Source organism: Falco naumanni, chromosome 1 (assembly GCF_017639655.2).
Source record: "Falco naumanni isolate bFalNau1 chromosome 1, bFalNau1.pat, whole genome shotgun sequence".
In the NCBI taxonomy this organism is placed as follows: Eukaryota; Metazoa; Chordata; class Aves; order Falconiformes; family Falconidae; genus Falco; species Falco naumanni.
The window spans coordinates 96,434,843-96,449,626 of record NC_054054.1 but is presented as its reverse complement, the minus strand read 5'-3'; the positions used below and the strand labels follow the sequence as shown (position 1 = coordinate 96,449,626).

Below are 14,784 nucleotides of genomic sequence, written 5' to 3'. Positions count from 1 at the left end.
GTGTAAGAAATGTATGTTTTCATCTGTAGTTTTCCCAGCTGCTCACTGGTTCATCTAGTACATGTGTTAAAATGTTCAAGTGCAAGTTTGTGCTCATTTCACTTGTCATGATAATATCCAGGACTTGGAGTATTAACGGTGTGCTCTTTGACTAATGCAGGTATTTCTCTATTCTAGAAAGTGCCAACAGTAAAAGAGGAGGAGGAACCTGAGGAAGAAGATGAAGAAGAAATGGGCCATGCAGAAACTTACGCTGAGTATATGCCAATAAAATGTATGACCTAATGTTTTCTTAATGTCAAAAGACTGAAATGTTTTGAGAGCTAATTTGTTGTTTTCTCTTCTGTAGTTGCTAACACCAAAAAATAGGTTACTATCTCAATCAAGTAAAAAGCACCTGAATTTATGGAGGGTTTTCCTAGGAAATTTTTCTCTTCTATAGCACTTAGCTTTGGAAGGTACACTTTTCTTAAATAGAAAAGGAGTTCTTTAGTCAATTTGAGCAGTGCTTGTTTCAGAAATAAGGTTGATGAACCAAGATCAGGCTTTTTTTAACCTGTGTTAAAACACTTAAGCCTCATCAGATAAAATTTTGTAAAGGGATTAAGTGGTTGCTGCTACACTTCAGAATCTTGTTAGTCTTTTGGTGTGAAATTACCATGAGCACATTCTTCCTGCATTGTTCCTGACTGACTGAGAGCTGTTTGTTTTGTGTTTGTTGTCTGGTTGTTGGTTTGGTTTGTTTTGTTGGTTTTTTTTTAAGTGAATCTTTTACTGCTCTTAACTGCCATCTCTTTTTTTTCCTTCCTTTCTCTTTATTGTAATCAGTGACAAAAAGCTGTTAACTTGTTTCCAAAGTACATTGCTGACCTGGTGTAAAAGCAAGGCAATAAATTTTGCATGGGGTTTGTAGCGAAACGGTTAATTCCTAGTCACTGATGAGATCTGTCAGCAATTAAACAATGTCTGTTCTAAATCTTTTCTCCTCTCATACTGCTTAAAACCAGCACTATATAAATAGAGAGAAGAATGCTGCTTTTGTGATTCTGGCATCTTGAGGCTGCCTCTGGCCTTTTGGGATGGCGAGGTTCAGACCATTTTTTTTTCCCTCAAACATGTCAAGTACACAAATACCTTAATTTTCTATTAACTGAATTTTACCTAATTTCATAGAAAGTGGGGGAAGGTGGTAAGAAGAGAAACAAAGTTAAGATTGCAATGATATAGATTCAGGTTAATGTATTCTTTTGTATGCAATGCAGTTTGTTTAATGCTTGGTGTAGTGTTGCCATGAAACAGTTGAGTTCAGCTTTTGCAATGGACAGTTGCAGTTTGTTTTGGTAAATATGAATACAGAGTTCTGCTGCTGCAGCACATGTTTATTTTGCATCTTTTCCCTTACTACCACTCCCTTTTCAACCAGTAAAAATTGGTCTACGCCATCCTGACCCAGTAGTGGAAACCAGCTCATTGTCCAGTGTAACTCCTCCTGATGTGTGGTACCAGACATCAATATCAGAAGAAACAATTGACAGTGGCTGGTTGTCAGCTTTGCAGCTTGAAGCAATCACTTACGCAGCCCAGGTATGCTGGACATTAGTACAGCTTAAAACTAAGATAGAATTTAAGAAGAAAAACTACTATCTGACAAATGCAGCTACATCAGTTTTACAAGGAGATAAAATAATAAGAGCATAAAGGTTTGAGTTGTAATAGCGGGTGGCAGGTGAGCTTGAGTTCAGACAAAAGTGATGTAAAACACCTAAGAAAGCTTTGTCTAAACCACTCCCATGATGCTGATCTCAAAATTGTCTTGGGAAGGACAGCTTGGGAATTTTTGTTATTTCTCTGAAATAACTTAATGGCTGCAGTAGGAGCAGGCTAAGAAAGCCAGCACTGGCATCATTGGGAAGGGTCCAGGGAAGACAACAGAGTGTTGTTTTGCTGCGACGTTAAACTTCAGTGGGCCCACATCAGATGATGTGCATGCAGCACACTGCATGTCAGGGAGGAAGGTAGCGGAAGTTAGAGGTCAGTTAAAACGCTCACAGGAGGAAAGAAGTTGCCTCGTGAAAAGAGGCTAAAAAGGCTGGGATGCCTTGGTCTGGAGAGGCAAAAAATGAAGGAGAGTGAAATCAAGGTCTCTTTGATCTAGAAGGCAGTGGAATCCCATAAAAACAAGAACAGAGCAGAAACTTTGGTGAAACTGGTAGGAGGTTGGTGTAAAACAGAGGGAAGAATACTTCTTTGCACAGGCAGTGGGTGTCTTGAGTCGTGCTGCCACAAAAGGCTGTGGAGGTGCGTGTCAGCAGGTTAAAACAAGCAGCCATTCTGGTGGTAGGCACTAAATTATATACGTGTAGCGGTTCCAAGTGTTGAGAGAAGAAAGGGAGAATGGATCACATAAAGCAGTTAAGGTTATATGCTTTCCCTAAATAAAATCCCCTCTTCCCGCTGTCAGAAGGCAGCTTGGCTGGGTAAACCACTGGTCTCATCCAGTAGGATGTTTTAAGTTTGCTTGTTTCTGACAATCCATGTGTGCTGAAGAATGGGTACAAGTTTTCTGTTCTTTCTCCTACAGCAACATGAAACATTCCTGCCCAACGGAGACAGAGCTGGATTCTTGATAGGTGATGGTGCTGGTGTAGGAAAAGGAAGGACCATAGCTGGAATAATCTATGAAAATTACTTGTTAGGCAGAAAAAGAGCAGTCTGGTAAGTATGTCAGGATTTGTTAGAGCAGACACTCTAGTGACTATAGTATTTAAATTCAGTGTAATCTGTATTCTGGCAAGTGTTATAGCAACTGCTTTTTGAACTTGGGCTGTAACTTACAGAATATATGCTTTGTTTTCTATCTTCAGGTTTAGCGTGTCAAATGATCTGAAATATGATGCTGAAAGAGATTTGAGAGATATCGGAGCAAAAAACATATTGGTTCATTCATTAAACAAGGTGTGGAAACTTTTTACTATGTACAGTTGAGGCAAAACTTTAGGTACGCTTGTGTGACAAGTTGTGCATGTTGACTGTTTTAAGAGCAAGAATGTACTAATTTCAATAAATTTGCTGTCTTGAGTCTTGTTTGACAGGCCTTAGTATTATGGAGAACCACACAGTGCTTTAAGTTAATCATGTAAATAGGCACCTTGTAGGTTTAGGTCTTAGCATGTGGTATTTGTAAAAAAAATGTTACTCTTCAAGCCACTACTGACACTACTAGTAGAGTATTTTCTAGAACCTGATACATTCTTTAAATCTTTCAGACTTCGTAGCATTTTAATTTTTTTCATTTCTATCTCTCAGTGCACATTTTATATGTAACATTTTTTTGTATGTAATACTTGAGTAGTAGACTTCATAATTTACTAAATCAGCAGCAGGGTGTGGAGTTATTTTTGGAGATTGTGCCTCTGCTCAGGATTAGCCACTTACATAAATTGTGAAGTGTGATTACTGGTTGAATTCACTGAACTTTGGTTTAAGTTAATACTTTTGCTTTAAGTCTTAATTATTAAAATACAGTAAAGCTTTGAAATTGTCACTTACTGTAGCAGCTGACCCATTAGCTCTAAGGGATGCATTGAAACAGAAATTTTAATTATATTTAAGTTAAGGAAATCGTGTAGTAAGAGAGCGTGGCTGTTTTAAAGTCTCAGATCTAGTCGTCTTCAAGTAGATATTTAAGTAAGGCCCTCTATAACCACTTAACCCCATTGCCACGTGCCAGCTATGCCCTAGTCATGATGTAGGGATACAGGCAGTTCAAAGTACACACACCTTAAGGTTAAGACCACCAGCATCCCTTTATCATATGGTAGGTGGGTCTGAGGAGGGGATCTCTCTTGAATAATTCCTGTAATTTCTTATCTCTTTATTGCAGTTCAAGTATGGGAAAATTTCTTCCAAACATAACGGAAGCGTGAAGAAAGGTGTCATCTTTGCTACTTATTCTTCTCTTATTGGTGAAAGTCAGTCTGGTGGTAAATACAAAACCAGATTAAAGCAGCTGCTTCACTGGTGTGGTGAAGACTTTGATGGAGTCGTATCCTTCATCTGGAGTTCAGTTGATTGTAGCCAAAGTGCTATTTAAGCTTACATCTTTCAGACAATCTTGTATTTTTATTTGCTGGTGGTTTTAGGTATTGTTCTTTATCTGTGACAGTAATCAATTGTATGCGCGTTCTGACATTAGACTTTCAGTTCTACAAACTTTGTGCCAAATCTATTGCCATGATATTGTTGCCACACAACTCTGGTACAAGAGTGAAGCTTCTGCTTATTCTATAAAAAACCACATCAAGTTAAGATATGATGTTTAAGAACCTTAAGTTTATACTGAAATTTTCTCCAGTGAGTTCTTTAAAAAGTTTGAGTATCAACAGCATTTTAAAGAAGTCAAGTGTTGGTAGTTGTGCTCTTTAATGCTTACTAGCTAAATACTTTTTGTAAGTTTGTAGTGAAAATTCTAGTGTCTTTTAAGTTTACAATTTACTACTGCTACCTATTGTAATTAGCAGATTTTCTTGTCTTCTGTTTTAGCTCCCCATTCTAAAAATAAGTGGGACAAAGTTTTTTCCTTAATTAATGTTCAGATTGTATTTGATGAGTGTCACAAAGCTAAGAATCTGTGTCCTGTTGGTTCATCAAAACCAACAAAAACAGGTCTGGCTGTATTGGAACTTCAAAATAAACTTCCAAAAGCCAGGGTTGTTTATGCTAGTGCCACAGGTATGTACTACTTAGTCTGCATTACATGTCTGTATGTTTTTGCTGGCAGTCGTACGGAATGTGTTCTTCTCTCCTAGGTGCGTCTGAGCCAAGGAATATGGCATATATGAACCGTCTTGGAATATGGGGTGAAGGAACTCCATTTAGGGAATTCAGTGATTTTATTCAGGCTGTTGAAAGAAGGTAATACTTGAAAGAGCTATAGCAAGAGTGGATATGGCTGTGGTTGACTGTGCTTTCCAGTTCCTTTGTCTTCATTCACTCAGAGTCCTCCGCAAACTTGTCCTGTCACACTAAGAACTTTCTGACTAGCTTGTAAATCTAGCAGAAATTTAATTTATCTTCTGTGGTGAAAAATGGGATGTTTCCCTTGCTCACAGAAAATACTGAGAGCTTTAGAAGCTTGCTGGGGAAATAGCCCTCTTAAAATGTGGGTGTTATGAAATGCAAATATTTTGCTGCTCATCATGAAAACATGCTGTATGTACTGAGTATGCTTAGTACAGGCAATGTCTCACTATATGCAGAAGCCCTCTAATGTTTATGCAGTCAGCTTGGGCAGTTTAAGAGGAAGAAGGTCCGTTTGTATGCTTTCTGGCATAAAAACCCCAGTTCAGGAAAATAATGTATGCTGTTGCAAGGTACTTAGTATTTCAGAACTTATTAAAAAAACCTAAATGTGAGAGGTTGGTAGAAAATACCAATGTTCTTTGGTAGGTGAACATCTTAATATATTATGTTTTGCCTACTTCAAAAGAATTTTGAACACTTCAGGATGCTGCAGTAGGGCTTAGTATGCATCTCCCTGTATGCCATGTGCATGATGTATCATTTTTCTAGACTGTGCAAGCATCATTTCCACTTCATTACTGAGTATGTATTAAATGAGTAATAATGAAATTACAGGCCCCAACTTGTGAGTTGGTTTGCTTTGCACTCTCAAGTTCTCTTCAACAGCAACACTCCTTTAGCAATAGCTTAAGTTACCTACTAACCTAATGGTTTTCATACCAGCATAAATCTGAATGGCTTAATACAGTTTGTATGCATTATTTTGAATCTTCAGTGGTGTTTATAAAATGGCAATGCAAGATATTGTTATATATTTGGACCGACTTCATTATCCAATTACAGTTCGTAAGGTACTGTCTCTTACTGCATGCTAGGTCATTCAGGGGAAAAGTAACTGCTTGGGTGTTTGTACCTCTTGGGGTACACTTAATACAAGGCAGGGATATAGTTTTATGTGAACGCTACATTTCAAGACCCCCAGTTGGGTGTATTTCAAGAAAGAGTGCTAATGATTTTGAAAACATACTCCTTCACATTGGTAAGCATGCTGTTTTCTTCTAAATCACTTGAGGGTTTTTTAACAAATCCTTGCTCTTGAAAATTCTAATACTGACTTAATTTGTTCCTTTATTTTAGGGGTGTTGGTGCCATGGAAATAGTTGCTATGGATATGAAGCTGAGAGGAATGTACATAGCAAGACAGTTGAGTTTTTCAGGTGTAACTTTCAAAATTGATGAAGTTCTGCTTTCACAGGAATATGTTAAAATGTACAATAAATCTGTGAAACTGGTAAGAGCACCTTCTTAAATTTGCTTTCTATATTGAGTTCTGAAAGGTTGAAGTTACATGGTTTAAACTTGAATGGTCCTGAAATAGCCTGTTGAGAGACAGGAATGGCAGCATCTTGTCTCATCTTAGTATAACAGTTCATCCATTTAAGACTTGGCAAAAGCTGTTAATTCTTGTTCTGAGTCCATAAAAACTGAACTTCTGGGTGCATCTTCCAGTATGTACTAAATTCACTGCCTTCTAGCAGTGCTTCAGAGACCTTGGTCGTAGTTGTCTACCTGATGGTCACATTTTGGTGCTCCAGTCCTCCCCCTTTAGGCAACTGAGCTGAGAACAAGCTGCGGACCACTAGACAGGCTGCATGGGCTTTTTCATTGAAGCAGAATGATGGAGTGGTAGCTTGTAGTTACAGTGCAGGGTGATAGTTTTAATCATGTGGCAGATCAACTCCAAAGCACCGGAGCTGTGGTTCCCTTTAATGTTTTCATTTATTCACCTGCTGGTTATCTTTCATGTTTTTCTTAATTGTTTTGTCCATATGTTGAGTGTCTCTTTCTGGAGCGCACATTCTGCTTGTACATTACCTCTGCTATATTAGATAAAAATAATTACTCCTTGGACGTAGACTAAAATGAGCAGGGTCTTTATCTGCTTAAGAGGTTGCATAAGCATGACTCTATTCATGTAAAATAATTAAAATTTGGCAGGTATATAACATCAACTTTAAAACATCACTTTAGTGATTTATTTAAGCAACATTCAAACTTATGTCCAAAGCTTACTTTGTGTAATCTGGAAACAGTTGGTATAACAATGTTGTAGAAATGAAGGCAGTGGGGGTTTTATCTTCTTGGGATCTTCATGCGTAGCTTTAAATTTAATTTTGGGCAGTGCTCTTTGTTTGCTTAACATGAGTGTATTAATGGAGAACCTAGGTAATTAGAAAATACTGTGTGTTTGCATTGGTAGTAATGTAAATGTATCTGCTTTTCATTATAAACATAATTATCTTCTGAATTTACTAAGGATAGCTATTTTCTTTTTTTTGTGAGCTATGTTTGGTGTATGATGAGTTTCCTTGACTTGCAGTCCCTTAGTACTGGAACTTTAAACCTCTGTCTTTATTTGGGTATTAATGTATCTGTGTAGCCTTGAAATGTGACCTGTAAAGCAATTAACATTTTCTTCTCCAGTGGGTCAGTGCTAGAGAGAGGTTTCAGCAAGCAGCCGATCTTATTGATGCAGAACAACGAATGAAAAAGTCGATGTGGGGTCAGTTTTGGTCAGCTCATCAGAGGTTTTTCAAGTACCTTTGCATAGCGTCTAAAGTGAAGAGGGTGGTGCAGCTAGCTCGGGAAGAAATCAAGAACGGGAAAGTAAGTTGATAAAGACCTACTTTTAAATATAGTTATTAAATGTAAGGCTATTAATGTTTTTATTTGTTTGCTCATAACAAATATTTTCAGACAAAGTAGCAGCATGCTTTTGTACTTTATGGTATTGAAGCTGTTTAATGAGCAGAAATTCAGGCAAACGTAAACTTCCATGTCATCTTAGTCTTGTATTCATTTGTCCTTTAGTGTGTTGTTATTGGCCTGCAGTCGACAGGAGAAGCAAGAACATTAGAAGCCTTGGAGGAAGGTGGTGGTGAACTGAATGACTTTGTTTCTACAGCAAAGTAAGATTGAAGTTTGTTACAACTGTCCTTTACAAAACTAGCCTTAATCCAGCTTAGCATGTGTAGTAATTTGTCCTTTCACGTGTAAAACATGCATCAGTGCACAGACGCTGGGTATCCTTTAGTACAGGCAGCTTAAGAACATCCGTACATAAAACCTGATGGTATTATTGCTCAAGTGAACCATGGGTTAGTTCCTAGCTCTGCCAGCCTTCTGAAATGTTCTCAGGTGTGAACAGCTGGTACTGTTCTACTCAAACTGGGAGGAGGGGAGGACTTGCAAAGTGTATGCTGCATTTAAACCAAGGCCAGTTTAAGCTGTGACTTCCCTCTTTCACCAGATGAGCCAGGCCTGATGGTCTCAGTCCTGAGACCACCTTGTTGAGGAACTTTATCTGTCACTTAAGCTCTGAGCAGTAAGATCGCAGTAGCAATACCACTTGATGCCAAAACCAGATTTAAGTTACAAGTTACGGTGCTGTAAAGTAAATGTCTCCTACTTTTAAAAGAAGTTGACAAATACAGTACATCCGTGATATGGTATATATGGTATATAATATGGGTGATAATTACAGAGTGCTTGTGTAATAGTGTTCACAGGGAATAATTTTTCAGAGAATTCAAGCAAGCTGTTAAAATGTTATAGGTTTCTACTTTAAATAAATGCAAATTTGACTGAAGAACCCTTTTTTCTTAAACAGAGGAGTATTCCAGTCTCTTATTGAAAAGCACTTTCCAGCTCCTGACAGGAAGAAGCTGTTTAGCTTGTTGGGAATTGACTTGACTGCTCAAAGTAATAACAATTCACCCAGAGACAGCCCTTGCAAGGAGAACAAAATCAAGAAACGGAAAGGTAATGCTGAAGTTCTTAGACTGATGCCATAGTGAAAATGGGGCAGTTCTAGAGCTGCCCAAGAGTGAACTCTGGAAAAAATACAGGAGTGTAAATATCAGTACAGGCATTCATGAAAGAGCATGTATTGCAAGCCTCTAAGACTTTTGTTAGAAGTTTCCGTTAGCGGACTAAAACTGCTACTGAAGCAATATAACCTGTAAATTCTGGTTACTGCTTCACTCAGGCTTGAGTTGATCTGGTATGGGACTGTATCCCAAAACGCCTTGCACGTGTCAGACCACTTCCTGATGCAGTCACGCTGATAACCACTTTTTCTTGAGGCTCAGTAAAGACAAGACTAATACCACCCCACTTCCCAAACTGGTTGTATTCTTACTGAAAAGTAGGTGATCATAAAACAAACAAAAACCACCAATCAAAAACCAAACTTGAGAGAGATGTCTTGACACTTAGATTCTTTAAAACACTGCTGGTTTTAGTAGTTGAGTATTTTTCTAGTTTGTATGCAGTGGTGGTAAAACAAACCTCAAAAGTAGAGTACAATGTCTAAACTAACTTTTTTTTCCCTTCTGGGGTGATGGGGGTAATGGAATCAGGTGAAGAAATAAGCAGAGAAGCCAAAAAAGCTCGCAAAACAGGCGGCCTTGCAGGTAGCAGCTCTGATGAGAGTGAAAGTGAGTCTGATGCTTCAGACAATGAAGAAAGTGACAATGAGAGCTCCAGATTTTTGAGTTCTGGAGATGATGATGACTTCAACCCATTCAGAGATGAATCCAGTGAAGATGATGAAGATGGTAAGACAGTTTGTTTCATTGAGCCAGTAGCTGTACGTGCAGATAGTAAGCATAAAGTATTTCCTAACTACTTCAATGAGTCAAAAATAAGTGTGTTCGATAAGCGTGTAGTTTAATTCTAATGAGACTGGAATTAGTACTGGAGTGTTGGTTTGCATCTTTAAGTAGATTTTACACACTGGAGGTCAGACTTTCGTAAGTCACCTTTTGTAACAAGAATGTAGTTTTTTCAAAGGAAAGGATGGCTTTTTGGTAAATGCTTCCATCTTTTTGAAAATAACTTTATTTAACTTTAGATCCCTGGTTAATTAGAAAAGAGCATAAAAAAAATAAAGACAAGAAAAAGAAGAAAAGCATAGACCCAGATTCTATTCAAAGTGCCTTACTAGCTTCTGGTCTTGGATCAAAACGACCTAGCTGTTTTACTTCCACTGTTGGTACCACCACTTCTAGTACCAACATGTCAGGTAAGAATACATTTCTTTGACATGGATTCACTTACTTAGCAGTTAGGCAGTGAAATTCTAAATCTTAAAGAGTCTCTTAAATTTCAGCAAACAGTAACACAAACAGCAGCTTTGTAACAAGTCAGGATGCTGTTGAAAGGGCCCAACAAATGAAAAAGGAACTGCTTGATAAACTGGAAAAGCTGGCTGAAGATCTTCCACCTAATACACTGGATGAGCTTATAGATGAACTGGGTGGTCCGGAAAATGTTGCAGAGGTAGGGCTGGTGTTCACATTTTTTTTAAAAAAAATGTATTTTTTTTCTACTGCAGCCATACATTATCTGGCTGCAGTAAATCAGTGTTGTCATTCTTCAGGGTTGCATGTGACTTATGTATCTATTAAAGAGAACGTGTTTATCAGTTTTAGACAGTAATCTCACTGGGATAAGAGTATATGTTGCTTTGCTGAATGCCTTGTGAGTTAAAGGGAAACTCGAAGATTGTATTAGAACACAGAGTGCTTTGAATGGGTAAATAGGTTATTTCTGAGACTGGTAGTTTCTTGTTGGGTAAATCATGCCAGTTTCTGTTTTGCTTTATCGTGGTGTGTCTCTTAAGCTGTAGTCAATTTGAAGCGGGTGTATATAAAACAGAAAGCAGCTTTATTTCATCTTCCTAGGCAATGAAGATTAAGAACCTGTATAATAAAACTGCATTAGTGAAAAGCCTGATGAATTATTACCTCTTTATCTCAATAACTTTAGAAACATGTCTTTACTCTTATCAAGCAGAAAGATCATTATGATTTAAAAGACCCTGTTGAAATCAGTGGCAATCTCAGCTGTCAGTTTTGTTTATTTTCTTAGTACTCCTGGTAAATCCCTTACGGACAGGAGCATAGTACTGTGTCATATCTACATAGGTAGGCTTTGTTATGCTTTTGATTCCATGAGATACCTCTAAATAACTGTGCCACACCACATAGCAGGTAATGGCACCAACCAAAAAACAATCCAGGTTCTCTAATGTGGTTTTAGACTTGAAGTAAATTACTGATTCTATTTTAAGGTTGGTGTATGAATAAACAGTACCGTTGCTTGCAGGTTTTGGTCATGTAATAATTTTGGCATTGCCATAACGAGCTTTCATGCCCTTTTGTTTTTGCAGATGACAGGCCGCAAAGGGAGAGTTGTAAGCAATGACGATGGCAGCATATCTTACGAGTCGAGGTCTGAGCTTGATGTGCCCGTTGAAATTCTGAACATCACAGAGAAGCAGAGGTTCATGGATGGAGATAAGGTAATCCTTAAAGAGATACTATGGCGTCTGGCAGTATTTTATAAATTGTAACACTTTAAGTTATCGAGGCTGTGGCTCTACCATTATACTACAGGGACTCCTGAGGTACTGTAAGTACTAGTTAGCATATTCTATTCACTATTGTTTTGTTTTTCAAACCAGTGCATTCAGTAGTCCTGTCCAATATGTGGCTGCATTGTGCTTTAAAGGTCAGGCTGTAGTTTGGGTGGCCATGGAGGCTTGTGCTTAAGAGGTATATACACGCCAAATGGAAAGCTGGCACCTTCCAGCTGCTCTGGTGAAGCAGTGTATGTTTAAAAGGCAGAGAAACACCCCCCATCTCTATGATTCCTTTATCTGGATTACTGTGTACCTCTGCTTCCTAGAGGAAATAAGGAAATTGAGAAATGGGGACTGGCTTGGTCTGAAAAAACATTGAGGGGGCTGCAGGGAAAAGGTGGTGGTGGCCTACCTTGACAGGGATCGAGAAGTAATGCTGGGAAGGGTGATCGCTTTTGGCTATTGCACTCTGAAATCAAGTACTCCTGGAATAGTGGTAGAACTGAAGCTGATAAAAAGAGGAAGGGAAAAACTCCACAACTTTCCTGTGGCTCATTTGGGACATGCTACCACAAGAGGGCAAATCAAGTAATGGTAGCTGTTGGGTGGAACTTCTATGGTCTGTTATTACACTTGAGAATAAATACGTTCCTGTAGGTGACTGCATAGTCCAAACATTTACATTCTTCCATGGCAAACGCATTCATGTACCAGAACGGCCATATCCTCTTCCTTATACAGTATTAGCAGCAACTTTTTTCTTCTCTGCGGTGCTTGCTATCAGAGCAGGGCTCCCTGTGTCCCTCCCCTTCCTGAAACGCAGGCCAGTATCAGAGAAACCCGCCCTTCGGAATGGCAAGACTGCAATGTACTGCCTGTCTTCATTTCCACAGAAAGGTGTTGCTGTCAGAAGTAAAGCAAAAACCACTCCTGTCACTCAAAAATTTATGAGCATTTCTAACTCTGATAGAGAACCATACTTTTTCTCCCCTCCCCTCCTCCTTGCAATGGGAAGACTAAGTAACAGTGAAACCATTCCAGATCCACGTTAGTAGTACTTGTAAAAATACATTTTATTTTCGAAACTGAAAACTGAAGCTTGATCTTGGATGTATTGCTAACAACTCCTTTCTTAATCAAAGAACATTGCCATCATCTCGGAGGCTGCCAGCTCTGGGATATCGTTGCAAGCAGACCGTAGAGCTAAGAACCAGAGACGGAGAGTTCACATGACTCTGGAGTTGCCGTGGAGCGCAGATAGAGCAATACAGCAGTTCGGTAAATAACTATTTTTTGTATCCTTCCCCTAGCAAACTAGTAATACTAACTGAATCGGCTTCTAATTCGTGGCAAATAACATTGATCCTTCCAGTCGTCTTTACCCATGAATAGAATCAGCTTGATCTATAGTCATGATTTTGCTAGGTTTCTTTCAAGACTTTCAAGCTCACACTGCAGCTTAGGGTTTTTTTTTTCATGTATCATCTTTATGAAAGTTGCCACAACTCTAGAGCATTTGTGTACTACCTTCCAGTGGTTGTAGTACAGCAGAAACTTAATTTTCAGCAGGATTTAAGTTCTAGCCTTTTTCTTTACTAGTCGAATTCATATTTTATTAGAAATGTTCAAGGAAGTGGAATTTGACATATGTGCTTCTATTTAATTATCCAGGAAGAACTCATAGATCCAACCAAGTGACTGCCCCAGAGTATGTGTTCCTAATTTCTGAATTGGCCGGAGAGCAAAGATTTGCATCTATAGTTGCAAAAAGACTGGAGAGCTTGGTAAGATTGTTTTGAGAAGTCTGATCCTTTATTTGAGAAAATACAACTTAGTTTTCTTTTCTTAAAATTTGATTTAATTACAAAGGTGTGTCTTAACAGGGAGCCCTCACCCATGGTGACAGACGGGCTACAGAAACTCGAGACCTCAGCAGATTCAATTTTGACAACAAGGTGATGGTTCTATTTCTGTTTGAAAACTCATGCTCTGATGCTTATGCCACAAATGACTTGTTGAGGAAGGATTTCTTCCATCTTCTGTGAAGTGTTTTACTTCTGCCTTACTTTCTGATAAGGAGGCCTTTTTCTGAGATAGCCAGGAAACATTCTTAATTCTGGTGGCAAAGCTGCATGGAACACAAATACATGTGTAAATTACATTTCTGCATTTGCTAACAATCCAGGTCTTGAGTGACAACTGAAAGATAAATTTGGCAATTCTAATTAGGAGTTAAGACTGGGCTGTTTATATAGTGTAGTTTATAATTGAACAGCTAATAAACAGTTCCCTTCACTACTGCAGAGAAAAACATTTTATTGTGAATTACAAATACTTGTTAGACCACGTGTGCTTGAGGCTGAGGCACAAACACTGGATCGCATTGTCAGAGCAACTTTATTTTTCTTATGCAGTATGGCAGAAATGCTTTAGAGATTGTTATGAAATCCATTGTGAACTTAGACTCCCCAATGGTCTCGCCTCCTCCCGATTTTCCTGGAGACTTCTTCAAAGGTAAGTGTAATTTGCTGGATGGAATAGCTACCTTTGGGTCGTTTTCCAGTATGCAGAAAATAAAAATAATTTTAGAGCTAGAAAACACTGTTACTATTTCAGCTGATCAGCTGGCCCAGACAGGCTCTCACTGGATGTTAGTCCTCTGCATGTTGCTTGAATGTTGAAGTTCACGTGTGAAACAAGATATGTGAACTCTCTCAGTATAAGGCACGTTCTGTATCTGCTTGGCCAAAGTATTACATACAGTTCTATGTCTTAATTTTCCTGTTACCTCTTGCAATATCTTGTTTTCCTGTGAGCTTATATATAGTGCCACTAGTAGTTTTCCCTGCTTGTGCTTCCTGGAAGGACAGAAGGCAAAGTTCCATCTTGATTATTGAGGTACTAGGTAGCAGTTTGTATTTGAGGGGTGTCAGAAGTTTTGGAATTGGATCCTGAACGGTGATTGCTAAACAAGCTGTTACTTCATTGGTTTATTTTTAGATGGCAAAGCAGCCATGATTTAACTTTCTTTTTCCTAGATGTTCGTCAGGGATTGATTGGCGTAGGCTTGATAAATGTAGAAGACAGATCTGGAATACTAACACTTGATAAAGGTATTTGTGTGTTTAATGTGTCTTTAGAATGTCACTAGACATATCGTATATCACGATGGTGGCTTTCTAGCAATAGAACTGAAGTTGTAACTATCTAAAATGTTACTTTAAGAATTCCAGAATGTTTTCCTCATTTCTGAAAGAGTGGATTTAAGTAGTCTTCTTGAGACTGAACACTGATTGAGAGCTTGTCGTCAGTCTTTGTTGACCTAATATGTGTAT

At 38.5% G+C, this 14,784-nt stretch overlaps 1 protein-coding gene across 2 annotated transcripts in view; it reads left to right on the top strand.

Moving 5' to 3' along the window:
* Positions 1-14,784, top strand: part of SBNO1 (strawberry notch homolog 1) — a 35,447-nt gene that overhangs the window by 12,859 nt on the left and 7,804 nt on the right. For both annotated transcript variants that reach the window (XM_040610824.1, XM_040610829.1), the window contains exons 6-25: positions 178-274; positions 1,424-1,584; positions 2,582-2,715; positions 2,865-2,955; positions 3,884-4,045; positions 4,596-4,731; positions 4,809-4,914; positions 6,160-6,313; positions 7,507-7,689; positions 7,894-7,991; positions 8,693-8,844; positions 9,444-9,641; positions 9,938-10,108; positions 10,196-10,365; positions 11,258-11,389; positions 12,592-12,727; positions 13,121-13,233; positions 13,333-13,404; positions 13,864-13,963; positions 14,488-14,562. In XM_040610824.1, the coding sequence (XP_040466758.1) occupies positions 178-274; positions 1,424-1,584; positions 2,582-2,715; positions 2,865-2,955; positions 3,884-4,045; positions 4,596-4,731; positions 4,809-4,914; positions 6,160-6,313; positions 7,507-7,689; positions 7,894-7,991; positions 8,693-8,844; positions 9,444-9,641; positions 9,938-10,108; positions 10,196-10,365; positions 11,258-11,389; positions 12,592-12,727; positions 13,121-13,233; positions 13,333-13,404; positions 13,864-13,963; positions 14,488-14,562 (2,641 nt within the window). The remainder of the gene's footprint in view (positions 1-177; positions 275-1,423; positions 1,585-2,581; positions 2,716-2,864; positions 2,956-3,883; positions 4,046-4,595; positions 4,732-4,808; positions 4,915-6,159; positions 6,314-7,506; positions 7,690-7,893; positions 7,992-8,692; positions 8,845-9,443; positions 9,642-9,937; positions 10,109-10,195; positions 10,366-11,257; positions 11,390-12,591; positions 12,728-13,120; positions 13,234-13,332; positions 13,405-13,863; positions 13,964-14,487; positions 14,563-14,784) is intronic.